The sequence below is a fragment of the Ambystoma mexicanum genome, chromosome 5q (genome assembly GCF_040938575.1).
Source record: "Ambystoma mexicanum isolate Mex_15411 chromosome 5q, UKY_AmexF1_1, whole genome shotgun sequence".
NCBI classification, from domain to species: domain Eukaryota; kingdom Metazoa; phylum Chordata; class Amphibia; order Caudata; family Ambystomatidae; genus Ambystoma; species Ambystoma mexicanum.
Genome location: NC_090933.1, coordinates 810,038,756 through 810,065,655, shown reverse-complemented (window position 1 = coordinate 810,065,655; position 26,900 = coordinate 810,038,756). Strand labels below are relative to the sequence as shown.

General features: G+C 47.7%; 1 protein-coding gene across 1 annotated transcript in view; it reads right to left on the bottom strand.

Moving 5' to 3' along the window:
- Positions 1–26,900, bottom strand: part of CA3 (carbonic anhydrase 3) — a 146,147-nt gene that overhangs the window by 55,036 nt on the left and 64,211 nt on the right. Inside the window, exon 3 of the mRNA XM_069621293.1 lies at positions 1,128–1,246. Within this exon, the coding sequence (XP_069477394.1) occupies positions 1,128–1,246 (119 nt within the window). The remainder of the gene's footprint in view (positions 1–1,127; positions 1,247–26,900) is intronic.

Below are 26,900 nucleotides of genomic sequence, written 5' to 3'. Positions count from 1 at the left end.
CTAAAAACTGAAATTAGATAAGGGTACGAGTTGGGCGGCATTCCGGCAGTAAATCTGCCAGAATACCGCCCAATGGAATTACTGTTACTGCCACTTGGTCTAGCAGATTTACCACTGGATTACAAGTGGTGGTGGGGGTGTTAGTCCTCTTTCATTTGGAGCCCAAAGGATTGCATGGGGGATTTTGTCGGAATTACCGTGGAGGTAATTCTACCGATTTTCAGCGGAAAGTGGGAGCATTTAATTCTAGCATAATGTCGGAGGTAAATCCCCCACTCCAGGGCCAAACTTGTAGTATGGCGTAGCAGGAAAAGAGGTGGTAATTCTGTTACTGCCACTTTTTTCCCACACTGCCATACTCGTAATGAGCCCTTTAGTGCATCTATTCTTTTAGCTCAATTTCCATAGGCAAAGGAACATTCATTCATGATCACAGATAAGTAGTTTACTCGTCTACTTCAATGTGGCCCATCAAGCTGCAAACTAGTTCATTTGTCAGTATCACCATGTTAAGTTGGGCACACTGGGACTCATTACGAGTTTGGTGGTATCGCTAAGATACCACTGAACCTAAATACCATTCCTGCCACTTGGTCCGACGGTTTTACTGCCAGATTACAAGTGATGGTGTTGATGTTAGTCCCTATTTAATTGGAGGGGGGGTTTTGATGGAATTACTGCAGCAGCAATTCCGTCGGCGGTAATTCCACCACATTTTATGGAAAGGTGGGTGGTTTATCCCCACCTCATAGCTGGAGGTGAATCCTCCAATTTACGGGCATACTCATAGTTGGGCGGTGTGGTAATGCAGCAGTATACAGAAATACTGCAGCATTTTACCACAACGCCCAACTTATAATGAGGTCCACTGGCCTCTTTGTTCAGGGACATATATGCATTGAATTCCACAACGTCACCATGGTATAAGAGGTAGGTTAAAATCACAGCAGTTGATATGGATTTTTTAAGTCTGGTCAATACCGCTGATGAAGTCTCTGATGAAAGGACTGCTGATTATCTGGGACACCCACCCACCCATCCTGTGATCTTAGCCTCTGTATTCAATGATGATGCCCCCAAAAGTGTTAAAGTAAACATGGAACAATGCCTCCAAAAGTAATACCTACCTCCCCTGAGTACCTCATTCCATCCACAACATGTTCCGATCCTTGTTCATCACAGGATCCCCAGTGAAACTGGCACAGCCGCAGCCTGTAGACTCCTGCGAGTGGTCCACCCTTCAACACTGCAAGTCAAACAGAAGGATTGAGAACCTGAATTTGAATGCACATATGTTTTTTAGGTAACATAGTATACTTGTTCCTGTTTAAGGGTTTTGTGGATCATATCATTTCATTCTTTGTAGAAAGCAACCTGTCTATCAATTTAATCTGGCCCAGTCAATAAATATATTCTAGAGCATTAGTTAAAAGGATCAGTCTAAGCTGCGTCACCACACGTCGAATGGATTTTGTGAGGTACATGTGGTCCCATGGCAACAGTGTGGATTTATCCTATCAGGAACAGGTTGAGGCATTTTAACACAGTCCACAAATTCCTTGCTTAGACAATCGTTCTAAGAGCAGCTTATGGTCTACTGTGTCAAATGTACAGGGTCTCCTTAAGACAGGTCAGCGGTTTCCTACTCATTTTCTCATAAAGCCACTGCCTGTCTTTCTTCCGCTTTGCTCACTTCTTTGGGGGATATTGGGATTGTATGCACACAGGTGAGCTTCAAGAGAATCTTGGACTAAACTTTACAGAAGATCCCCCCAGCTGCTGCCACCCCACAATGTATGCAGTGTATGCCTGCATGCCAGAACAGGCGAATATGCCAGCTGCTCCAGTATGTATGCACAGTGTTTCCACCATAAAGATTGGAAAGCCAACACCAGATGGATATCTGCAGCAAGTGGAACTGCCTATGGCTGAGCCTTTTTCCAATGCCGGCATGGTGAGGAGCGACCTGCAAATACAAACATGCCTGCAAATACTTCTTCTTGACCCCTGCCGGATGGGTACCTTGGTGGCCTAGTCAGTGGATGCCCTGTGGATCTTAAACATCTCTTAATCTCACCTGCAAATGTAGTTAAAATATTGCAGTTGAGCCGAATGCATAGCACTCACCCTTCTTGCCGTGCCACACTCACTCTCGTCTAGTAGAACTTGCACACTATTCTGCACTCCCCTGACCATGTTTATACATCAGGCTAAAGTACTAAGACGCACGAGAGGAACCCGTTGTAGAAAGAGTTGGAGCAGTACCCGTATGCTCACCCTAAGCTCTGGCCTGCCTTGCCCCTTCCCCAGGACAGTACCCACCAGCATCAGCTCCTCCTACGCATGTCACATGTCTCCCCCTCGTGATCCTGACAGCTATCCTTGTCTGCCATCCTCTTCGTGCCTTCCTCTCCTGCACCCTCATCTGCCTCCTCTTGTTCCTCCTGCTGCCCTAAATCTGCCTCCCCTATTTTCACCTCCTCCTGGTGTTCCACTTCTCTTGTTCCATGCTGCCTTCCTCCACCTCCCCTTATTCCTCTTCCTCATACCCTGCATTGGCCTCCTCAAGGTCCCCCTTTTGCAGTATCTCCATCTCTGCCCGCCATCATGTTTCCCTTCCTCTCAACCCTCCATCTCGGTCTACTTATTTTCCGCCTCCTGCTCCTCCCTCTCCTACTTTTCCTGACCTGCTTCCGCAGACTCTCTTCCGACCACTTCCCAGATAACTTGAGGGACCTCCCAGTGACTGCGTTCTGTGCCTACACCATTCCCGCCTCCTCGCACTAGTCCTGTCCAAAAACTGGCAGCTATCTCTCTTTGTTACCCACCAAGGCACCCACATCTATGCCCCTGGGCAAGGGCTTGTGACCACACGAGGATACGATCCCAAAGATCTGCATTTCTTGCACGGGAACAATTGTGGGGGGTAATAAAGGAAAGGGGTCCACCCCCATTTCGGTTTTTTACTTTTTTTCAGGGGCATAAGGAAGGTTTAGGTCAGAGAGTTTAAAAAAACAAAAAACAAAGGATGTCACAAAAGGTGTCACAAAGGTTTGCTGAAAAGGGCTTTCTGGATGTTTTTTTCATGAAGAATTTCCTTTCTTTCATTGGACAAATGAAAGGAACGAGAAAGTGATTAAAAAAAATCATAAAAGGTTTGTCAAAGGGGCAGTCAGGCTTCAAGGAACTTTACAAAACCAGTACAATACAAAATAAACTAAAATTGAGAATGAAAAGTGAAAAACGCATGTATGAAATATTCCCAGTGGTTACAGCACTCATACTCTACTGCTCTACCCTCGTGTGAATCAGCCTTCCCCCAGCCCCTCTAACAGCCCAGCACAACTCACAAAGAACCAGAAAGCGAGCCTGAGGGACAGAGATTCTGGAGCTGGGATTGGCCAGTTGAATCTAGTGATTCTGATTATCCAGCTGAGTTCGAGACTGCTCATCAACACTCGCGTGCTTTGGGATTTCTGGTGAATCCTGGGAAACATTGCAAGACTGCTGAACCTGGGCTGAGATAATCAGATGACCCCATGTGATTAGCCAACATAGAAGGTTGCCCGGCCTTACTTGTTTCCACCTACATCCTTTGTTTGGTGAGTTGTGGCGTTGAGTACTGACTGTGCTGGGCCCTTATTAAGATTATTGTCACGATTGGCTGCATTCTGGCTGAGATGTTCACATTATATATTCTTTGTTATTCCATAACAGACGGATCAAAATAAGCGCTACCCTTGAAATCTATGCAGAATATAACTGTCTCTGAGGCAGGGCAATTTCTAGACAATTCCTGAATAAGCCAGCTAAGGAAAGGAGCTTTCACCTGTCCAGGCGGCCGCACATTTTTTATAACATAAGAGAACAGCCGACCCACATTTCAGTGATATTTAGCTGCAGAAGATATTAACTCAGATCTGATGGAGAAGCCCATTTGCATGAAAATCATTGCAATGCAAATAAGCCATGTCCATGCCAAAACTGTGCCTGTACACAGTCTGTGGGCCTCATTCCGAGTTGGGTGCAAAGGGATTACCGGCACCAGTAAGGACACAATTGCCGGCAAACCCTTTGCGCCCTATTCCGAGGTCCCTTAGCGGGTCCCTCCTTTAACGCCTGGTCTGACCAGGTGTTATGGACGGGACCCGTTAAGGGACTTCAGAGCTAATAACGGTACCGCAAATTGCGGTACCGTTATTAGCTACTTCCCCATTGAGCCCTATAGGGGCTCAAATGGGAATGGGGAATGGATTTTTCAATGGGGACTTACCGGTCCCGCAAAGGTTGGACTACACTGGGAAATCTACATTGAATCAAGTCGGAGTCGGTACCGGTATAGGAGGTAGTCATGGCGCAAATAGCGCCATGACTACCTCCATACACGGAATGAGGGCCTGTATTATAAGGGTCTTGGTGCCCCTTCAGTAATAATTGTGCCAAATGCAAAAAAACGAATACCTATTTAACAACCTAGTTTTAGCCACTCACATGTTCAATGCAAACAATGAAGTCAAGAAAACACCCACATTGTACATTGTCTGGCCAGATTTTCTTTTGTCAGTCAGGTCATCAGAATGCAAGCAGGGTATATGCCACCGGAGCGGCTGCCATATATCAAAGTGCATCATGATTAACAATGGCATGCACTTTGAACAGCAGCAGCAGAAGTGCCAGCTTTTCTCCTGTGCCTGACATCGCCTGTCGAAAATCAGACAACTGTAGAAAAGAGAGACAAAACACATTTAAGCTGCTTGGAAATCTCATTGGTCCCAAGGGAAGAATATTCCATACCGAGAGAGTACAGCCACAGAAGGGCTCAGAGAGTGTCTGGATTGTATAAATGTGACCACAAAAGTGATGGGTGGAAGGTTTTGAATGAATCTGTACCACTGTCGTTGCTCTTGGCAACCTTCTACACCACCGTTTTTTAGCCCGTCTGCGTCATTGCAAAAGGGGTCCAGCCATATGCAAATCAGTCTGGTACTGTCACCAATGGTAGCAGCCCAGCCTGAACTGCTAGGCCAGGTCCCATCTGCACGGAAACACAAGCAACCCCAGACATGTTTCGGCCTTGTTGGACCTCATCAGTGAGGTGCAGCTTGGTTCCCTATGGCGCAGCGAGCAAGGGACCCATGTCTAGGAATACCCTCTCTCACATAGATAAATGACCTCCTTCGGCTAAGAAATTTAAATAATGGATCTCAGACATGTTATAGTTACTGAATCTCTCAATCTTGAAGAAACGATTTGTTCAACCATCTATTAGCACCATGATTGGGGGAGCCAGCCAATCAAGGGGCTTGGATCGTGGGTTGAAACTGGCGATCGCAGCCGACATTCCATGCTGCCTGATGGACGGTTATGATATGATATGATGTGATAGGTTATTTATAACGGGCTTAATACCCAGAGGTTTCTAAGCGCGGACCCGGGGATCGAACCTGTGTTGCATCGTATCGTCTTGCTTCCAAGGCGAGGACTTTGCTACTGAGCTATCCGTCCAGGACACCTGCCGCCATCTTCCCCTCACCCTGCGTCCCTGTTTTAAAAAAAAAAGAATTCACCATTTCCCACCCCCACCCTCCACTTACCTCATTTCAGCTCAGGCGAGTGCCGTAGATGCAGCAGCTCTTTCCTTTTGGCTCCCAGAGGCCACCATGGAAAGAGAAGATGTGCTCCATTGAGAGCCCCACCATCCCTTTCCATGGTGGCCATCTTGGAATAGTATTTTCCTTCTGCGAATGGGACGCCAATAGGCATCCCGTTTCGCGGAAGGATAATACTTAAAATTAGCCCTGTCCCAGCATTTGGGATGGGTGCTAATGGCGTTAACCCTCCGTTCCAGCCCTTGGAATGGGGGGTTAACACCACATTAAAGAAGCCTCCTCTCAAACCAACTGTCCTGTTGAAGTTTCCCCCAAATTCACAGCTTCCGTAATTTGGGAAACTGTTAGAAAAAACAGTTGATTCTCTGACCCAAGACTATGGCCTTATTAAACCAACAACAAGCTGGCTCCCACGAAGGGATGGGTATGGTGACCCATCTTGTCAGCCTACTTGAGGATCTGCTTGAGGTGGTAATAACGGCTGTGGTCCTTTTCGACCCTGCCATGGCTTTCAACATGATATGATATGAAATTTATAACGCGCCTGTAGACAAGTGTTATACAAGATGATCATGATGGATCATCACTGCCTACTAGAAAGATTACACCTCCTAGCTCTCCACGGTATAGCCTTTAACTGGCTTAGGTCCTATCTAACAAACTAGTCTCTGGGCCATCATGATTCCTGTCCCTCTTTTCTGGCCTATGGGCTGCCAAAGTAAGCTGCATTTACTCTGTGCTCAATTTATACATTGCACCATCAGGCAACTGTGTTCAGTCTTTTGGCCTTTATTTCCATACTCACAAAGATGTTACACGGATTATTTTCAGATTACATAATGATGTGTGTATTTATATAGCGCTTTACTCCAAAACGCTTTACAGAGAAAATATATACATGTAATATCACCCCATCGCAGTTGGTACTCATTTATCGACCTCGGAAGGATGAAAGGCTGAGTTTGCCTTGCCAAGATTCGAACCTGTTATCTGCAGTTCACGCTCAGACCGCATCATCAAGCGCTGAACCTGCTGAGCTATCTTACCGGCAGTGAGGACAGGAGCGTATAGTCAGACTTGTAAATCTTGTCTGGTGGCCGTTGATCAATGGACGTGCTGAAATCACTTAAAGCTGAATGTAGGAGTAACTGAGGTTCTCTTTGTTTATAGCTCTATTCACTGCTGGACAGGACAATTCTCGCCTCCATATATGGGACCACGGCTCAGTCTTGCATCTTCAGAGAAGAGAAGGATTTAGGCGTATAACTGATGGCTTTAAATTGTTCATGCAGATTTCCTCTACTGCATATACCTGCTTGTTTGTTTGTTTTATTACGCCATGACCCGCGGGTATCAGGGCGCAGGAAGCTACAAGAAGATTTTCTGCTTCGTTACAGTGCTGTACAGATATATACAAAACTAATGCAACATACAAGTACAGAGTATACAATGAGGAGAAGTCAGAGGTAGATACAAAATACAAAAATACGAGTACCAAGTATACCGCATGGAGGAAGGGAGCATATATGGGTATATACAGCAAGATGAGGTTAACAAGTACAGAGCGGTCAAGTGGAATAGGTGTGTATATATTCAGAATGTACTGTTGCAGGATCGACAGTATATGCAAGGTAGGGTAAGGGCGGTTTAATGGCCATTTTCTTTGATCCAGTTAGTGATGCTTCTCACAGGTATGGTTTTGCAGAAAGATCTTTGGCTTCATTCATTTTAAGGAATGAAGCCATTCCTTTAAAGCCCCAATCAAAGCTTCTGAATGTATTATATTTGCAAAGTTGGAATGAAGAGAGGCTTTATTCTTTCTTTCCTCTATCATTTTCAAGTAGAGAGAGCTACAAGCAATTTTCTGCCTTGTAAACTAATTAGTACAACCCAATTCACTGCAAATCGCCTCTACAGGAGTACATTTAAGGAAGCCTAAGGCAGCACACCACAGCCTACTCTACAAAGTTTTTATCCAGCAGATGTATTTATCCTGAAAAATGTCCAATCAATACAAAGCACAAGGGGTAAAACTCGCTATATATATTTGAAGGAGTCCTTCAATAGAGTAAGTTCAACTATGGCATGCTTCATGTTCATCCTCTGACAAACTGGCCTGCGGCCTGCTCCAAAGGCAATACCGGCTCTCCGTTCGTTATCCAAGCCCGCATCTCTGCGGCATCTAACAATTCGGCCGAACTGTTTAAAATCTGCAAGGAGCTGGCCAACCCTGCTGCAGTCTCTACCTCTCCTGTCCCCTCCCAGGCCCTCTGCATGGCACTGGCCTCTCACTTCATTTCAAAAACTCAGGACATCCTGTCCTCACTTTCCTCCTATCACCTCCCCCCTCTATTCCCTGCTCTTCCCCTGGCCCTTCTGCAGCCACCCCTCATCCCTCCTTCTCTGCCTTTCCCCTTTTTTCTGCTGACGAGGTTTCGAGACAAGTCTGATCTATGAAAGTCTCGTCAAAACAGGTCCACCCCTGTTCCTCCAAAACTATCAAGGACCACATTGTCTCCTTGGCTCCTGCCCTGGCTGACTTCTGCAATCACTCCTTCGCCTCTGGAGTCTTCCCATCCCCCCTCAAGCACTCCCTTGTGCACCCCCTTCTTAAGAAACCATCTTCTGACCCCTCCTGCCCGGCTAACTATCGCCCAATCTCTATCACTCCCTTCCTGGGCAAGCTCCTGGAGAAACTGGCCATCTCCCAGCTTAATCTCCATGCTGAATCTGTTGGTAGTCTTCATGACCATCAGTCTGGCTTCAGAGCTGCCAGAAGAATGGAAACTGCTCTCCTGAACATCCGCGAGGACCTGCTCTCGAACCTTGCCTCTAACACTCCATGTGTTTTCATTTTGCTTGATCTCTCCTCTGCCTTTGATACTGTCAACCATACCATCCTGCTCAACTGTCTCCGTGATAACCTGGGTATCACTGGTCAGGTTCTGGCGTGGCTGACCTCTTTCCTCTCCAATCGACCCTCCCAGGTCCAAATGGGGTCCTTCCTCTCTGACATCTTTTTCTCTACCTGTGGTTTCCCCCAGGGATCTAACCTCTCTCCCTGGCTGTTCAACCAGTACCTGGCACTTCTTGCCCACCGCATTGCCGCTCTCTGCCCCAACTTTCAGTGTAATGCGGATGATACCCAGCTCATTTTCAGGCTACCCTCAGCCTCCTCTTCTCCTTCCCTCATCCCTGACTGTCTTTCTGCTATCCAGGAATGGTGTGCCGCCAATGACCTCTGCCTTAATGCCAATAAGACTGAGATTCTACTCACCGGCACACCCACTCCCTCCTTCCCTGCAGCTCTCTGGCCGGCCTCTCTTGGCCCTCTTCCTGCTCCTACCTGCAAGGCAAAAAACCTCGGGGTCATCTTCGACTCCACACTCTCTTTCTCTCCTCACATATCTGACGTCTCTAAGAAGTCAAACTACCAGCTACACCTCCTTAGAGGTATCCTTCCTTGCCTCTCCTTCCCCCAGAAGCTCACTGTCTCTAGAGCCCTGGTTCTCTCGAAGCTGGACTACTGTAACAGCCTCTATCTAAATCTGCCTGCCTCTACTCTCCGCCCTTTGCAACTCATCCAGAACAGGACTGCGAGACTTGTCCTTGGCCTCAAGCCCAGGGACCATATCTCTCCAGGACTGAAATCGCTACACTGGCTCCCAGTGGCTGCAAGGATTAAGTTCAAAACCCTCTGCATTGTCCACAAGGCCTTCTGGGGCCTCGGGCCAAAATACCTTCCACTCTCTCTTCCTAAATATCTTCCTTCTCGAGCTCTTCGCTCGTCCGCCTCCAACTCCCTCAGGGTCAGCCGCTTTTCCAAGCAACGAGTTGGGGGTAGATCTCTCTCTGCAGCAGGGGCCTCCCTCTGGAACAGCCTTCCGGCCTCCCTGAAACTTGAGGAGAACCATCTCCGGATCCGGAAGCACCTCAAAACCTTCCTCTTTGCCTCAGCTTTCTCTCCCCCTCCCCCCTGCTAAAATGTACTGAAACTGCACTGAATCTGCAACTGGGCCACTCACCGATCTCGGTCCTTGGCCCAGCCACTCTCCCCTGCACTGCCTCCCTGGCAACCCCTGCACTGCGGGACTGTCTCTGTATCCCTACAGCCCCCCTTCCCAGCACTTGTCTGCACTTACCTTGCACTTGCCACCAGCTGGCCCTTATGATTTATCTTGTTATTCTACTAACCCTGTACTGCACTTTCCCCTCTCCCTTTCCCCTTGCACTTTTCCCTTCCCCTCTACCCTTGCACTTGCGCAATCTGAATGACACCTGGCCTAGTAGGATCGTTGTCTGTCTCCCCTTTGCCCCCCCGCCTCGTTGTGCCTTGAAACACTTGTGTATAGGCGCGTTATAAATGACATATCATATCATATCATAACTATCAGATACAAAGGATTTAATTGCGTTAAATTTCCTTGATACCTTAGTCATTATTTCCTTAGTAAGCAGACTGGAGTTAAGGGAATCATAGATCAGGACCTCTAAATAAGTGTATTTATTTACCATCTCTACTGCTGTATTATCAATTTTCCAGACAAAGCTGGCGTTTTGTTTCTATTAACCTTAATGATCATTATTTTGGTCTTTTTTAAATTGATTGCCAAATTGTTCTCGATTGAATTATTTTTGCAAGGCATATACGCTATGCAACACTCTGATGGAAGTACCATCAAAAATGAAAGTGTCATCGGCGTATGACAAACAAGCAATGGACTGTTGCCCAATTCGAGGATTGTTACGCCTGGCCATGGTCGTGGCTGCTTGCGGCGCACTTGGCATCCTGACAACAGGCTGCACGGGAGATCACTCAGGAGGTATCAGCCTCTCTGGTGGCGTTGGCGATTGCCATGGCAATGGCATCGTGCTCTGTTGGTCCGCTCAGTAATGCGCAGGAAGTCACGTGTTCAGTCAGCTGACCGTCTCAGTAACCACGTCTCCATGGTGCGCGTTAAAATGGATGCTGTTGTACAAAACGCTGCTTCTGTTTAGCGTTATTTCCCAAACCTTTTTCATGAATCGTGAACCTGTGATTTTGACCCCGGCTTCTCCATTTGGATTCCGACTGCTCTGCGTTTTTTTGTCTATTGGCGACCCTCCAGATTTTGACCCGGACTGTTTTCTCAGATTGTCTTTGTTTGATCCCTGGAACCCACACAGCCCACCCATTGCTGTATACTGCCTGTTTTTTGGATTGTTCACGCACTTACATTTGGAACTCTCACAGCCAGCCTGTTGCCGGAAACGGACTACACCTGGTTTCCGCGTTGACTCCATTCAATGCGTCCTTCTTCCTCTACTTCACGTCCCAGCACTCTTCGTTGATTAGCCACTCAGCTTCCTACATTGCCACTCCTCTTACAACGCTCCAAGCATTGGCTCTGCAAGTGCGCTATCGGTAAGCCTTGTATTCTTATATTTCACTGCTGTGATAACTCGGGGAAACGGACTTAATACCCAATGTTCCATTCCTACACCACGTAGTACTAATAATAATAATAATTTGGCATTTATATAGCGCTACGAACCCTCAGGTATCTGAGCGCTGCTTATTATTACCCACGGTGTGTGGTGCTCATTTATCGACCTCGGAAGGATGAAACGCTGAGTTTGGCGCTGCCGGGATTTGAACCTGCGTTAGCAGGCTCTGCACGGATGTCAAAGCGAGCGCTCTACTCGCTGTGCCACTTGACCGGCAGGAACTGATGCCTAATTTCAACTCCCTCCTACCTTAATCCTTCTTTCATCACGACAAGACATTAGACCATTGGAATCCTAAGTGCATTAAAGACACTCTACTGTGTGCACCCACCCGGCCCTAGCGCGACCCTCGTGCCGCCCGAATTACTTCCCCAACTAACTTCATGTTTGTTATTTTTTCCTGTCGTTGTTCCTCGGACTTCATTGACATTTGGGGACTATCTGGATTCTGTTGGGATAAGACCTTGAAATCCTTCCTCCTCTATATTAGTTCTAAGTGACCTCTAGCCTAACTCGTACTTATTCTGCTTTTTGTAGGCTCCCTCAACCTTAGATGGTAGCAAGTTAACCATAAGATATAAAGTTTATTTAACCAAAACTTTGGCGGCATATCACTGTCTACTAGTATTCAACCTGTTCTATTTTCCTTTGCAGCATTGTGGTTTGGTGATGTGTGTTTCCCAACTCTTAAGTTTGATCGGCTCCTCTGTCTGTTCACCCCCCAGCAGAGGGGCACGTCATAATAAAGAGTTCCCTCGAGTTGAGGAGGCTGTGGTCCTGGGGCCGGACCTAGGCTTAAGAAGTCAACGGGAGTGCTCTTGGTCGCCATATTTAACGTTCCGGGTTTCCATACCAATGCCCCGGCCGGTGTGGTGAGGAACAGGAGGGAAATTCTGGCATTTTTGTAGCATGTCATCCAAATCAGTGACATATAGATTATAGAAAACCAGGGCCAATGTACAACCCTGTTTTAATCGATGATTTTTAAGAATCGTGGAACTAAGATGGACTTCTTGATTAAGTCTCATTTGGACGGTGGTTTCAGAATATAGAAATTTAATAAAATGAAGAATGGAAGCATCCAAACCCCAAAGTTCAAACTTGGACCACAACCGTTGGCGGTTAACAGTGTTCAATGCGTAATTGACAGTTGTAGAGCAAACAAGCTTTGGTTTTTAACATATCTTGTAGATCATATTACATAAATTAGGCTCCACAGATTAGAAAGAGTATTAACCCCCATTCGGAAGCATATTTGTTGATTTTTAAGCACGCTCTGCACTTCTATCCATATATTAATTTTCTCCAATATAAAATAAGAGAATATTTTTTATAGAAAATCTACCATAGCCAAAGAGCAATAGATAGATGGAGAGTTGAAAGGTCCTTTTTTGAAAATGAAATGGCAACAAATATGGATTTCCTCCAACTTTCTGGGATTAAATGTGTGGCTACGATTTGCCTAAAATGGTTATAAATTGCAATAGCCCAGGTCCTAGGGTCTTCATACATAATTATATTTAGCTTTCCCATGGGGGCTGGGTGCCCAAGAGGACTTTAATTTGAAAATAATACTTTCACTATCTGCAATTGTAAATATTAGGAAGTGTTGCACATATGTCGTTTCGAAACATGACATAACCTCAATGGGAGCACCACCATTAAAATATAAATCGTAGACACATTTATACCAAATTCCTTCTGAAATAGGATTAGTCTCTCTTTTATCAGAGAGGTTGATCATATATGATATGACATGATATACATAATTTATAACGTGCCTGTTTCTAGGCATGACAAGACAAGGGAGGGAGGACGGAGAGAGGACAAAACAAACAATCTTACTAGGCCTTGTGTCATTCAGATTGTGCAAGTGCAGCAACGCAAAGTGCAGGGGGGAGGGAGTAAAAGAAGTGCCAGGGAGTGGGAAAAGGAAATGCAACCAAGGCAGCAATGCTTAGTAAGTGCAGCTAGGCCAGCGCAGCTCAGGGTAAGTGCAAGGAGGCAGGGACTGAAGGGATACAGTTACAGCCCAGTAGGCCCGGTGGCAGTGCAGGGGCGACCGGTCGTGGAGGAGCCTGGTACCCAGTGAGACTCTGAGGGTAGCCAGACAAGCAGTCAGTGCAGCAGACAGGTGGGCCAGCAGTGGAGGGAGAGAGAGAAAGCGGAGGCAAAAAGGAAGCTCTTCAGCTGCTTCCAGAACTTTAGGTGGTCCAGCTGAAGTTTGAGAGAGGCAGGGAGGCCATTACAGAGGGAGGCACCTGCAGAGGAGAGAGATCTAGCCTCCTCTCTCTGCCTGGAGAAGCGTCTGACCCACAGAGAGTTGGAGGTGGCTGAGCGAAAGGTTTGAGAAGGAAGGTGTTCTGGAAGAGAGAGTTGGATGTAATGCAGGCCCAGGCCCCAGAAGGCCTTGTGGGTGATGCAGAGGGTCCTGAACTTGACCCTTGCAGCCACCGGGAGCAAGTGGACAGATTTTAGGGCTGGAGAGATACGGTCCCTGTGCTTAAGGCTAGGGACAAGTCTTGCAGTCCTGTTCTAGATTAGTTGCAGAGTGTGGAAAGTAGAGGAAGGCAGATTGAGAAAGAGGCTGTTACAGTAGTCCAGCCTAGAGAGAACCAGGGGTATGGAGACAGTGCGCTTCTGGGGGAAAGTGAGAAAAGGAAGAATATCCCTGAGGAGGTGCAGCTGGTAGTGGGACTTCTTGGCATGGTCCACGATGTGAGGAGAGAAGGAGAGAGCGGAATCGAAGATGATACCCAGGATATTTTATTGCCTCACAGGAAGGCGAAGGAGTAGGGCCCAAGGAGGGTGGCCAGAGTGCTAGTGGGAAAGCGGGAGCAAGGGTCCCAATGAGAAGGATCTCAGTCTCACTAGCATTAAGGCAGAGATTGTTGCAGGCACACTGTAAGGAAACGCACTGGAGTGGGGGGTGCTTGTACTCCTGCTCTCTATACGGCAGAGGAGAGACATAGAAGACCCCAACCAAGATTGTCTATAAAGTAGCTATGATCAAACAATCAAGGCCTAGCTTCTCAGGAGGTGATGCGGGCTGGTTCTCAATTACAGTGTAGTTCCCAAGCACCCACAAAGGAATGGCCATACGCTGTATTAGTGAAAACACAGCTCTTTATATAAATAAGGTTCAAGGTTATATACACAATCACAATAATACACTTTGTGCTCCGACAATTCCAAAATGGTAAATCTATACGGTTCTAGGTGGTACCGCGATTACTCTGATTCCATTAACATGCATTAACTGTACTCAGTTCAAATAGCATACGAATCAACACAGCAAAATGATACAAACCATAGACTTAGGAAGAAGACATGTTGGTTAGACAATTGGCAGAATACTGAGCCCCTACCGTCAGGCACAGTTCTGTATGAGGATCCCCCCCACCTGAGCACCCTGTAAATGAATATGCACTACAAGCCCAGTCCATATATTGTCTATGAGAGTCTTATCTTCTTCTATAGTTCTGCAACCCAAATGTACCTTGTGTTGTAGAGTTCTTCGTCGGAGAATTGACGGGCCCGTCTTGAGGGCGCTCCTTTTCAAGCAGGAGCCACGGGTCATCGAATTTCCAAGATGAAGAAAGGGTGAACATTGTTGTTGAGACAACAGCTTCGGTCCTTCCGGTGCTCGTAGATGAGTGATCGAAAACGTCCTGCAACAGGGGAGGCATGTGGTGCACCTCGACAATGATAGTTCGTTGATGCAAAGAGTTAGCGACCAACTTTGGCACAGCAAGGGCGTTGAGTCATCGACGTCTGGCGTCAGCGAATGGGATGTGACCATGGCTGGCTTCAGTAGCTTCGTCTGCGTCTCTGAGGTCTTCGGGTGGTGGGAAACCCATCGGCAGATTCTCCTTAGTCGTCGACAACCTCGACTTTCTCCAGCAGGATGAAAGCGGTCGACAGTGATGAACAAGGGAGTCCTTGGATCAAATTTTCTTAGGAAAAGGGAGCACAGCGGCTCTGGTCGGCGACAGCGGTCAGCGACAATGGACAGCTGTCGGGTACTTTTCTTCATTCTCCTCGGCAGTCCCCTTATCCGATCGGCAGACTTTCGCAGGTCTGTCTACCAAGGAGCTTTGGCAAAGATCAGCTAGTGCACAATGGTCCCTCGTAGCTCGGGAAGAGGTCTCCTTACCAGGTGCTCTCTTGGATCAGTGTTTGAAGACACAGCAGCTTTCAGATTACACAGAAGGGAACATCGGTTCACCTTCTTCTTCCGGCACAGCTTCAAGTATCAACTTCAGCTTCTGAACTATTTCTAGGAGTGAGAGGCCCCCAGATTTACTGTTGATCTCCCATTCATTCTGCTGGGTCACACTCAGACAACCAATCACTCAGAAGGGCATTCAGGCAGCCAGTCAGCCAATTAGGTGCATGGTGCATTCAGGCCATTATTCTCCATCCAGAAACTCACAGCACAGAATGTGGATTCAAACAAGTACTCTACCATTCAGCACTACACACTACATTCATACCAGGACTGTCTCAGTCATTGTGTCAAACACCAGATACTAGACACCCATAACACAGAATGTGTATTTGTCACACACACTCCATTCAACCAGGTCCCACCCCACGGGCGTAATCCACAACATTCGGTCGTTGGGAAGGCTCCAGCCAGTGTGGTCGGCATTTCCCCACACTACCATATATGGAACTTCGACCCAACAGCCAGTCAGGGGGAAGGAAGAGAGACAGGGCTTCCCGGGACTTTGGGAAAAGGTAACAGGCAATAGAAAGCAAGAGGCCACAGGGGTCATCTTATTTTCTATCAGGAATCCACTGATTCCAATGACAAGGTCTGGGCATCCCAAAATGGAGGATGCGCAGGGCATTTGTCAATTCAGCATGGAGCTGCCACCAGCCCGTACCCTGCTCTGTGGGCCACACACAGGTACCCAAAAACATACACTAGAACAGGGTTGTACTCCCACTCATGAGTGCCATAAGGGTATCCCAAGGGTCTGTTCACCAAGCCAAATACAGGAAGAACCACACCGCCAGGAGTCCCACATGAACTCCTGCATGGAAAACAAGTCCGAACACATGATAAAAAGCAATAAACCACAAGCATCCAGAGGCCCTGCTCCTCTGATGCATTTCCAGCATCACAGCCGCCTCCCCAGACTGAGGTTAGGGTGCCTAATCTTCCACGAGATAGACACCCTCAGCCACACAGTCAACATACCTTCTGGAAAGGCCATCTGCATTATCATGACTCTTCCCTGTTCTATGCTCAATGGTGAAGTCTAGCCCTTGCAGGCTAAAGGACCACCTGAGCAGTTTTAGGTTTTCAGCCTTCATCTGCATAAACCACTTCAGAGGCATATGGTCTGTTTGGATCTTAAAGGTAGACCCCATAAGGTAGGGCCTAAAACGCCTAAGGCTCCAAACTATACTAAACATTCCTTTTCAACAGTAGCCACCTAAGTTCTCTACCCTTGAGTTGTCTACTGCCAGGAGCCCCACATGAACTCCTGCACAGAAAACAAGTCAGAACAGTGTTGTAAAGCCTTATACTAGACATCAGGATGCATCACTGAAGCACAGACCTGCTGTGGAGTCTATATTTGGTTCTAGGCAAGGCTTTATTTTACATATGTACATTATGTACATTACTCCAGTTTCTCTTGTATATATGTACGATCAGGTATAGACACTGACAGGAACATGGATGGGTATAAACATAACTAACAAAGGAGTGGACCCAACGGCCATCCAGCCAGCCATCCCCAGCTCAGGCTCTCAACTAACACTCTCAGAACATTCACACACAGATCCACCCAACATTCTCCTGAGCTGCATTCATGCACCAACATTCTTACAGCAAGCACAAAGGCCAGTGGCAAGACAAGACTACACTACAACAAACACATGATAAAAAGCAATGAATGACAAGGATTCACAAGCCCTGCCCCTCTGATGCATATCCAGCATCACAAACACCAATCCTGAATCGCAGATAGACAGTGAGTAATGAGTGAGAGAGGAGAGATGGCTGAGGGGAGCCTGAAAGAGAGCTGAGTGTCATCTGCTGAAAGTTAGGAGAGAATGTCGATATAAGGTGGGCCAAAGGGGCCAGGTAGACATTGAAGAGCCAGGTTGAAAGGTTTGAGCCCAGGGGAACACCACATGTGGAGAGAGAGGTGGTGGAGAGAAAGGATCCAAGTTGGACCTGGCAGAGTCGGTCCAGGAGGAAGGAGGACAACCACTCCAGTGCCTGATCTATGATGCCCAGGTTCTTGTGGAGTCATGTGGAGTCAATTGACCAGGATGGCATGATTGGCCATGTCAAAAGCAGTGGAATGGTCAAGGAGGATGACGACAGAAGGAAGGCTAGAATCGAAGTTAGTGAGCAGATCTTCATGGGTGTTCAGGCAAGCAGTTTCCGTGCCTCTGGCTGCTCTGAAGACAGATTGATGGTCATGGAGACCACCAACAGATTCAGTGTGGAGAGTAAGCTGGCGATGGTGAGCTTTTCCAGGAGTTTGGCCAGGAAAGGAGTAATAGAGATGGGGCGCTAGTTTGCCGGACAGGTAGGATCGTCAGAAGGCCATTTAAGGAGGGGGTGCACAAGGGAGTGCTTGAGGAGAGATGGGAAAGTTCCAGTGGCAAAAGAGTGATTGCAGAAATCTGGAGTGGGTGTCAATGTGGTCCTTGATGGTTCTGGAGGAGCAGGAGAGTACCTGTTTGGACGTCACATTCATATATCGGACCTGTCTAGAAACCTTGTTGGGCATAATCAGTGAGAAAGAGGAGAAGGGAGGAGGAAGGGGAGAGGCGGCCAGAGGGGGGCCCAGAGGGGGGCCGAGAGAAGTAGAGGGAGAGGAAGAGGAGTGTAACGCTCACCTGATTCCCACGGAGGCGCCGGTCTTGGCAGGATGGTGTCTGTGACTCGAAAAGTGAAATGCAGGACTCGATCGGCTTCCGGGGCTGAGCCTCTTCGCACTGTGTGTCTAACTCGTAGAGTGAGATATCTGCAGGTGAAAGAATATGGGGTTAATGATCTGGGGTTGTCGGGTATCTCTCTCCCTTTCCCTTCCTCGCTTTTCCGTGGAGCCCCAAGGTCAACGTGCTCACCTTAGATAGGTGAATGCTGGACACTCCATCTGCGTCTGGTGCAGGGTGCCGTTGCCAGTTCCTTCCCTGGGTGAAACGTAGGCCTCTTGACATCAAAGGATTGCTACCATCGTTAACTGCACGAACGGTGAGTTTCCGGACACCTTTTAAGTCCTTACAGTCTTTAGGTGCGTGGGCACGTTAATGTGGAACAGGGCTCTGTATAATGCTTTTTCTATTTGTCTTGCAGGGCTCTTGAGGTAGAAGATGGTGTGCAGAAAGCCGAAGTTCGAGCCATAGTCTTGGAATGACGCGCTTGGAAATGCGTAAGTAAATGCCGGTTGCCTGCTTTTCAAAAGCTCTCTAACTGTCTCTTTTCCCTTGCAGTTGCGAGTTCGGGTGTTGAAGAGATGCTGGAAATGCCGGAGTATTTGCAGGCGCCCTATTGTGGCGGGCGCGATGGCGCGTAAGTAAAATACCTGTCTAATGTCTCTTCTTTTGTCTTTCAGGTGCAGGATTGCAGCGTTGAAGAAAACCGGAATTCCCGGAGTGCCGGTAAGTAATTCCACACAGGAATAACTATGCTTTTGTCTTCACAGGCGGAGGAGCAGCGTGAAGAGATGGTAGCTGCCGATGGATCAGGTGAGGAAAGCGCTGCGCGTGAAGGTTGCCGTGCTAACCTGTTGTTTCTTGTCTTTGCAGGTGCTACTGAAGGCTGGATACAGGAATGGTAAGCGTTTGTTCTTGCAGGTTCAGGATCGGAAAGAAGAAAACTGGAACAGACACGGTGAGGGTTCTGCTGCAGATGCAGAATAACGCGAAGCACGTTTCATCAATCGGGTGTGGTTTAAATAGCCTTGGAGTGATGAGGCGTCTTCCTCCGCGGCCTCGCCTAGGTAAGAAAAGAGTTCCTGTTCCAGAAGAGTTCCAGTGTTGTATCCAGGGAGGGGAGCTTGCCCCACCCAGGTAAGAAAGTAGTCCAGACTCACAGAGGATTCCTATGTGGCTGGTAAGTAAGCAGCATGGTCTGCTGCAGGTAAGTCCACCCAAGCATCTTCATACAAATTATGAGCCCGGCGCTTCCAGTGCCGGGACCAGTGACTTTGATGAGCCTGGTGCCACCGGCGCCAGGACAAGGTCCAAAAGGTCCCAGTGGGGACCGGCTGGTGCCTAGGATGAAGGTTAGGGGCCTGCTTCCAAGGACGTTGGGCTGGTCCTAGCTCCTTGGAAGCAGTGATCATGACAGCACCCCCCCCTTAAGGCCCCTCCTAAGCGTGTCTTCTCCGGGGGTTTTGGCTTGTCGGGATGATTCAGATGGAATTTCTTGACCAGACGAGGTGCGTGGACATGTTCTGAGGGTTCCAAAGACCTTTCCTGGGGGCCGTATCCTTTCCAAACAACCAGGTAATATAATTTAGATTTGGAGATTTTGGAGTCTAAGATGTTCTTTACTTCGAACTCAAGTTCTCCATCCACTAGAACAGGTTCTGGGAGTTCGGTCAATCGGGTTTCTGGTTGTACTGGTTTTAGTAAGGAGACATGGAATACTGGATGTATTTTCTTATGCGAAGGCAATTCCAATTTGACAGCCACCGGATTAATTATGGCAGAGATGAGAAAGGGTCCTAAGTATCTCGGGATGAAGGTGCGGGGTCCTTTTAGAGGCAGGTGCTTAGTGGATAACCAGACCTGATCTCCCACTGCGTAGTGAGGGGCCTCTTTACGGTGTTGATCCGCTCCTTTCTTGTATAGAGCTTTAGCTCTTTGCAGATGGGCAGTGGCTTGTTTAAAAGTACGAGTGATCACTGAGTGCAAGTGATCCACAGCAGGTGTTTCGAATTCTTGGGGAGGATCCAGGTTAGAGGTCCTAGGATGGTTTCCGTATAATAGGAAGAAGGGAGTCTTCCCGGTTCCAGAATGGGTCGATTTGTTATAAGCGTATTCAGCGATCCAAAGGATATCCTTCCAAGGGTTTTCAGTTTGTTGGAGCATGCAACGTAAATATTGCTCCAGAGTTTGATTTGTTCTCTCGGTTTGTCCGTCAGTTTGGGGATGGTGACTGGTTGAAAGTCTCACATCAATTTGGGCTAAGCGACAGCAACTTCGCCAAAAGTGGGAGATGAATTGACTTCCCCTATCGGAGACCAAAACCGAGGGAAAACCGTGTAACCGAACGATGTTTTCTAAGAATTCTCGGGCTAATACTGAAGCTGAAGGTAGGCCCTTCAGGGGAATGAAGTGAGCCATCTTGGAGAATAGATCCACGACTACTAAAATGGTATTATACCCTGAGCATGGAGGTAAGTCCGTGATGAAATCCATGGACAGGGTATGCCATGGACAGGGAGGGATGTCCAGTGGGTGTAAGAGGCCGGCTGGTTTCTCCTTCTGACTTTTATTCTGAGCACACACACCGCAGGAGATTACAAAGTCTCTAATATCCTTCTTCCATGATGGCCACCAGAAATGTCTTTTGACCTTTTCCATTGTTTTGGTAATGCCAGGGTGACCCTCCATTAATGAGTCGTGATAACAGGAGATTACCTGTTTTTGTATTTTCTCACAGGGCAAGTACAATCGTCCTCGGAAATATGGTAGGTCTTGGTCCACTGAGAAATCCTTCCCCTTGAATTGCCAGTCCTGTAATTCTGCCGGAGTTAGGAGTGATTTGACTGTAGTCTCGATGTCTTCAAAGGATTGAGCGCTGACCAAGCCCAAAATCCTTTGTTCTGGGATTATGGGTATTGGTTCAGGATTGGTCAAGTGTTCATCTATTCCCATCCGGGAGAGGGCATCTGCTTTTCCGTTTTTACTGCCTGGTCGATAAGTAATTATAAAGTCAAACTCAGCCAAAAACAGAGCCCAGCGGAGCTGCCTGGAAGACTGAGCTTTGGCCGTCTTCAGATATTGTAAGTTGCGGTGATCTGTCATTACGGTGACTGTGTGTCTGGCTCCCAAAAGATAATGCCGCCAGGCTTTAAAGGCTGATCTGATAGCTAAAAGTTCCTTGTCTGTAATTGAATAGTTGATCTCGGGAGCCGAGAATTTGCGGGACCAAAAGGCTACAGGATGTAATTGGTGTGTGACCGGATCTCTTTGTGATAAAACTGCCCCCATAGCAAGACTAGAAGCATCTGTTTCTACGATGTAGGGGAGTTCTGGGTGAGGGTGTTTTAGAACAGGTGCAGAAATGAATTTAGCTTTTAAGTCCTGAAAAGCTTGTTCCGCCTCGGTAGACCACTCAAAACGTTTGTTTTTCTTTAATAGAGCGGTGATGGGCTGGACTATTCGAGAGAATTCAGGAATGAACCTGCAGTAAAAGTTAGCGAAGCCTAACATGCTTTGAACTCCTTTTACAGAGGTTGGTGAAGGCCACTTGATGATTGCATCGACTTTCTTTGAATCCATATGGACTCCGTTTGGTGACAATATGAATCCCAGGAACTCAACTTCAGTTACGTTGAAAACGCATTTTTCAAGCTTAGCAAAAAGGTTATGTTGACGTAATCTCTCGAGGACCTCTTTAACGTGTTTCTGATGTTCCTCTTCAGATGATGAATAGACGAGGATGTCATCAATGTAGACAACAACACACACATCTATGAGTTCTCTAAGGACATCATTCATAAAATACTGGAAGGCGGCAGGAGCGTTGCATAGTCCAAAGGGCATAACTTGATATTCAAACAGCCCATACTTGGTGCGGAAGGCCGTCTTCCATTCATCGCCCTCTTTTATTCGTACCAAGTGGTAGGCTCCTCTGAGATCCAACTTTGTATATATACATGCGTCTTTGACTTGGTCCAGGTGTTCAGGGATCAAAGGTAACGGGTATCTGTTTTTAACAGTGATTTGATTCAGGGCGCGGTAATCTATACAAGTCCTAAGGTCTCCTTCCTTTTTCGGAACGAAGAACAAAGCCGAAGAAGCTGGAGATTTTGAAGGACGGATAAATCAGTTAGCTAGGTATTGGTCCAGATATTGTCTGAGGTGAAGATTCTCTGGCTCGGTGAGGGCATAAATCCTACTGCAAGGAGGAGTTGTTCCGGGTATCAGATCTATTTGACAGTCGTAAAACCTATGAGGAGGCAGGGTGTTAGCTTGGTCCTTCCGAAAGACGTCTTGGAATTTCTGGTATTCGGGAGGTAGTTTGGGAACCTCAGAAGAGATTGCCGCCAGTGAAACATCAGGCTGAGGATAACAAGTGGAGATACATTCTGGAAACTGAACCGTCTTTGCTCGCCAATCGATCTGAGGATTGTGCTTCTCTAACCAAGGAATTCCCAGAATGATCTGGAACTGAGGAGCCTTGATCACATCGAACACGATTTTCTCCCGGTGTCCCTCTTGGCTCACTAACGTCACTTCTTGGGTGGCGTGAGTTACTGGTCCAGAGGCTATCTCCGTGCCATCCACTGTAGTAATGACGTCTTTTACTGCCTTAGGGACAAGAGGTAGATTCATCCTTGATACCATTTCACGGTCCACATAATTACCGATTGCTCCGCTGTCGATGTAAGCTTCAATTGCATGCAAACGATCCGGACGTTCAGGGCTAATGAGGACCATAGGCACCACGAAATGCGAGGTCATGGAACAGATTTTAACGCTCGGCAAGAGGACCTCTACACTTGTCGGGCTAGGTCGTTTCCCTGCTCAGAATTTGTGGTACAGGTATCTGCGGCTCCTACAGCCTTCTTAGCTGGTTTCACTGGACAGTCTCGAAGAAAGTGCCCCGAGTTTCCGCAATAGAGGCATAATCGCAGCTGTCTTCTCCTTTCTCGCTCTTTTTGGGTTAAAGGTCCTTTCATGCCCCCTATTTGCATGGGTTACACGGTGTCAGCTCCCCTAGTAGAGGTCTGTGGTTTAGAAAACACTCGGGTATCAAATTTGGAACGATCAGCCTTTCTGTTCTGTAATCTGTGGTCCAATTGAACAACTAAGTCAATATAGTCTGAGCATTCTTGTGGAGGATTCACAACTTGAGCTAACACATCCTTGAGCTCTCCACGCAGGCCTCTGTAGAAAAGCGTTATTCTTTTATCCTCAGGCCATTGAGTTTCCACTATAAGTCTGTTGAATGAGGCAATGTAAGTCAAGAGGTCTTGATTACCCTGTCGTAACGAAAGGAGTTCATTGTCCAAGGCCAGCCCTTGTGCATGTCTTGCGAACAGTTTCTCTATGCTGGACTGGAAGGCCTGGAAATCATGAAGAACCGGATCATCCTGAGTGACTAAAGGGATCGACCAATCTGCGGCACTGCCACTGAGATAAGAAAGCACAAAAGCCACCTTGGCCTGATCTGTTGGGAAGGCAGCTGGTCTACATAAGAAGTGTAGGCGGCACTGGTTAATGAACACTCTAAATCTCTTTGGGTCACCAGAAAAGCGTTCGGGCAGAGCCAAGGGCACATTACCGGGTAGATTGATTTGCACTGGATTTGAGGAAGATGCTGAAGGATAATTTCCTCCTGGAGCGGGCAAAGGTGTTTGTCCTGCCTGCGTTTGTAGCAATTGCTAGCGAGGTCCTCTGTTCGTTCCTTGGATATTATCAGCTCTTTTCTTAGAGCGTTTGTTTCCTGATGAGCTGCATGTACTTCTGCTCTTAGTTCCCCAAGCAACTGGGCCAATTGATCAGTATCCGAGGTTTCCATTGCGCCTGGGTAGGAGTTTTGCGGTGGGCTTCGCGTTCTGTAACGCTCACCTGATTCCCACGGAGGCGCCGGTCTTGACAGGATGGTGTCTGTGACTCGAAAAGTGAAATGCAGGACTCGATTGGCTTCCGGGGCTGAGCCTCTTCGCACTGTGTGTCTAACTCGAAGAGTGAGATATCTGCAGGTGAAAGAATATGGGGTTAATGATCTGGGGTTGTCGGGTATCTCTCTCCCTTTCCCTTCCTCGCTTTTCCGTGGAGCCCCAAGGTCAACGTGCTCACCTTAGATAGGTGAATGCTGGACTATCCATCTGCGTCTGGTGCAGGGTGCCGTTGCCAGTTCCTTCACTGGGTGAAACGTAGGCCTCTTGACATCAGAGGATTGCTACCGTCGTTAACTGCACGAACGGTGAGTTTCCGGACACCTTTTAAGTCCTTACAGTCTTTAGGTGCGTGGGCACGTTAATGTGGAACTGGGCTCTGTATAATGCTTTTTCTATTTGTCTTGCAGGGCTCTTGAGGTAGAAGATGGTGTGAGGAAAGCCGAAGTTCGAGCCAGAGTCTTGGAATGACGCGCTTGGAAATGCGTAAGTAAATGCCGGTTGCCTGCTTTTCAAAAGCTCTCTAACTGTCTCTTTTCCCTTGCAGTTGCGAGTTCGGGTGTTGAAGAGACGCTGGAAATGCCGGAGTATTTGCAGGCGCCCTATTGTGGCGGGCGCGATGGCGCGTAAGTAAAATACCTGTCTAATGTCTCTTCTTTTGTCTTTCAGGTGCAGGATTGCAGCGTTGAAGAAAACCGGAATTCCCGGAGTGCCGGTAAGTAATTCCACACAGGAATAACTATGCTTTTGTCTTCACAGGCGGAGGGGCAGCGTGAAGAGATGGTAGCTGCCGATGGATCAGGTGAGGAAAGCGCTGCGCGTGAAGGTTGCCGTGCTAACCTGTTGTTTCTTGTCTTTGTAGGTGCTACTGAAGGCTGGATACAGGAATGGTAAGCGTTTGTTCTTGCAGGTTCAGGATCGGAAAGAAGAAAACTGGAACAGACACGGTGAGCGTTCTGCTGCAGATGCAGAATAACGCGAAGCACATTTCATCAATCGGGTGTGGTTTAAATAGCCTTGGAGTGATGAGGCGTCTTCCTCCACGGCCTCGCCTAGGTAAGAAAAGAGTTCCTGTTCCAGAAGAGTTCCAGTGTTGTATCCAGGGAGTGGAGCTTGCCCCACCCAGGTAAGAAAGTAGTCCCGGCTCACAGAGGATTCCTATGTGGCTGGTAAGTAAGCAGCATGGTCTGCTGCAGGTAAGTCCACCCAAGCATCTTCATACAAATTATGAGCCCGGCGCTTCCAGTGCCGGGACCAGTGACTTTGATGAGCCTGGTGCCACCGGCGCCAGGACAAGGTCCAAAAGGTCCCAGTGGGGACCGGCTGGTGCCTAGGATGAAGGTTAGGGGCCTGCTTCCAAGGACGTTGGGCTGGTCCTAGCTCCTTGGAAGCAGTGATCATGACAAGGAGAGAGAGGACAGGATGTCCTGAGTTTTAGTGCTACAGTGAGAAGCCAGAGCTTTATAGAGGGCCTGGGAGGGCACAGGAAAGGGGGGGATGCAGAATGATTGGCCAGTTCCTTGCAGATTTTAAACAGTTTAGCCCTGTTGTTAGAGGCCTCAGAGATGCAGGCTTGAATGTGGGCTCTCTTCTTGGACAGGACAGAGTCTGTATTGCCTTTGGAGCAGGCGGCAGGCCAGTTTGTCAGAGGATGCGACAGATGCCCTCCACTTTCTCTCAGCAACTCTGCGCTTGCGTTTCAGCGTGGCGAGGTCAGAGTCAAACCAAGAGTTGCACTTGGAGGTAGGCTTCTGCCAGCATCTCAGACAGGGGCAAGGACATCCAGAGGGTTGGAGATGGAAAGATGCAGGTTAGAGAGGGCTGTGTCAGAGTGTGATCAGCCACAGGCATGGGAGGAGCAGAGAAAGTAGTGGCAAATGCATCAACTGACACACGCTTCATGGGCCGAACTTTGAATGTGCAGGTGGCACCATGGGGGTGGGGCCCCTTTCCTTATAGCCAGCACAGCCATGGTGCCTGGCTGTACTGTGATTGAACCTGGTTAAATAAACAGTCACAGCCTCAGATCATTTGCAAAGAGTGAATACCTGTCTTTATATAACAGTGTGCAGGAAACAAATCAGATCCTAGGTATGCCCAAGTTATATCACATTAAAATGCTCCTAGTTGAGGCATCACATAAACACTTAAAAGTCCTCCTTACATTTCCTCCTGTATTGTAAAACTAACCAGCCTCGGTGGGGGTCACTTGGGGACAAGATAATTCACGTTTGATAAATAAACCATTAATTAGCTCCAGTGGGGTCACCTGGTGACCAGATCATTCACATTTAAGGAATAAATAATGACTTCACCCAAACACGCAGGGCCCTGATGTACTGAGAGAAAAGATCCCTAACGAGAGCAACTCAGTCTTGAGTGCAGGTGATGGACAATTCTGTTATCGCCACTGTAGCCAACTTGCAAAATGTAACCTCGACCTATGTGCTCAACCTGGTTTGATTTAGTAGAATGTTCCTGCAGCCTGCCTTGGCGCGCGTTCTTTCCTGACAAGAAACACCACACTAATTACATTCCCTACCTATCTAGGATGGTAACCGGGACATAATGAGGCACCACTAACTATGAGGAACTCTCCTTCCCCCTCTATATCTTCATGACTTACCGAATCCCTCTCCCTCTCCCCTCTCCTTGAGGAAATGACCAGTGGCCCGTCAGTGATGAGAAGAACCCAGCAGAGCTGCAGGGTAATATTCTTTAACCCACTACAAGAATCCCGTGACTCTACGCTGCTGGTAATCCCAAGGGTGGTCAGCTCAGTGAGTCCCCACAGGATCTCCCTTTGATGGCTTTGTTTACTTAACCACGCCACTGGCTGACATAGGCACAACCAACCCTGCTAAAACACTTTCTAATCAAACTCCCATGCGCTTGCTTCCTACGGCCGTGAAGAGAAATGACATTGCAGCCACTGCCGCACAGGCGGCCATCAGTATACTTTTCTCCTCCC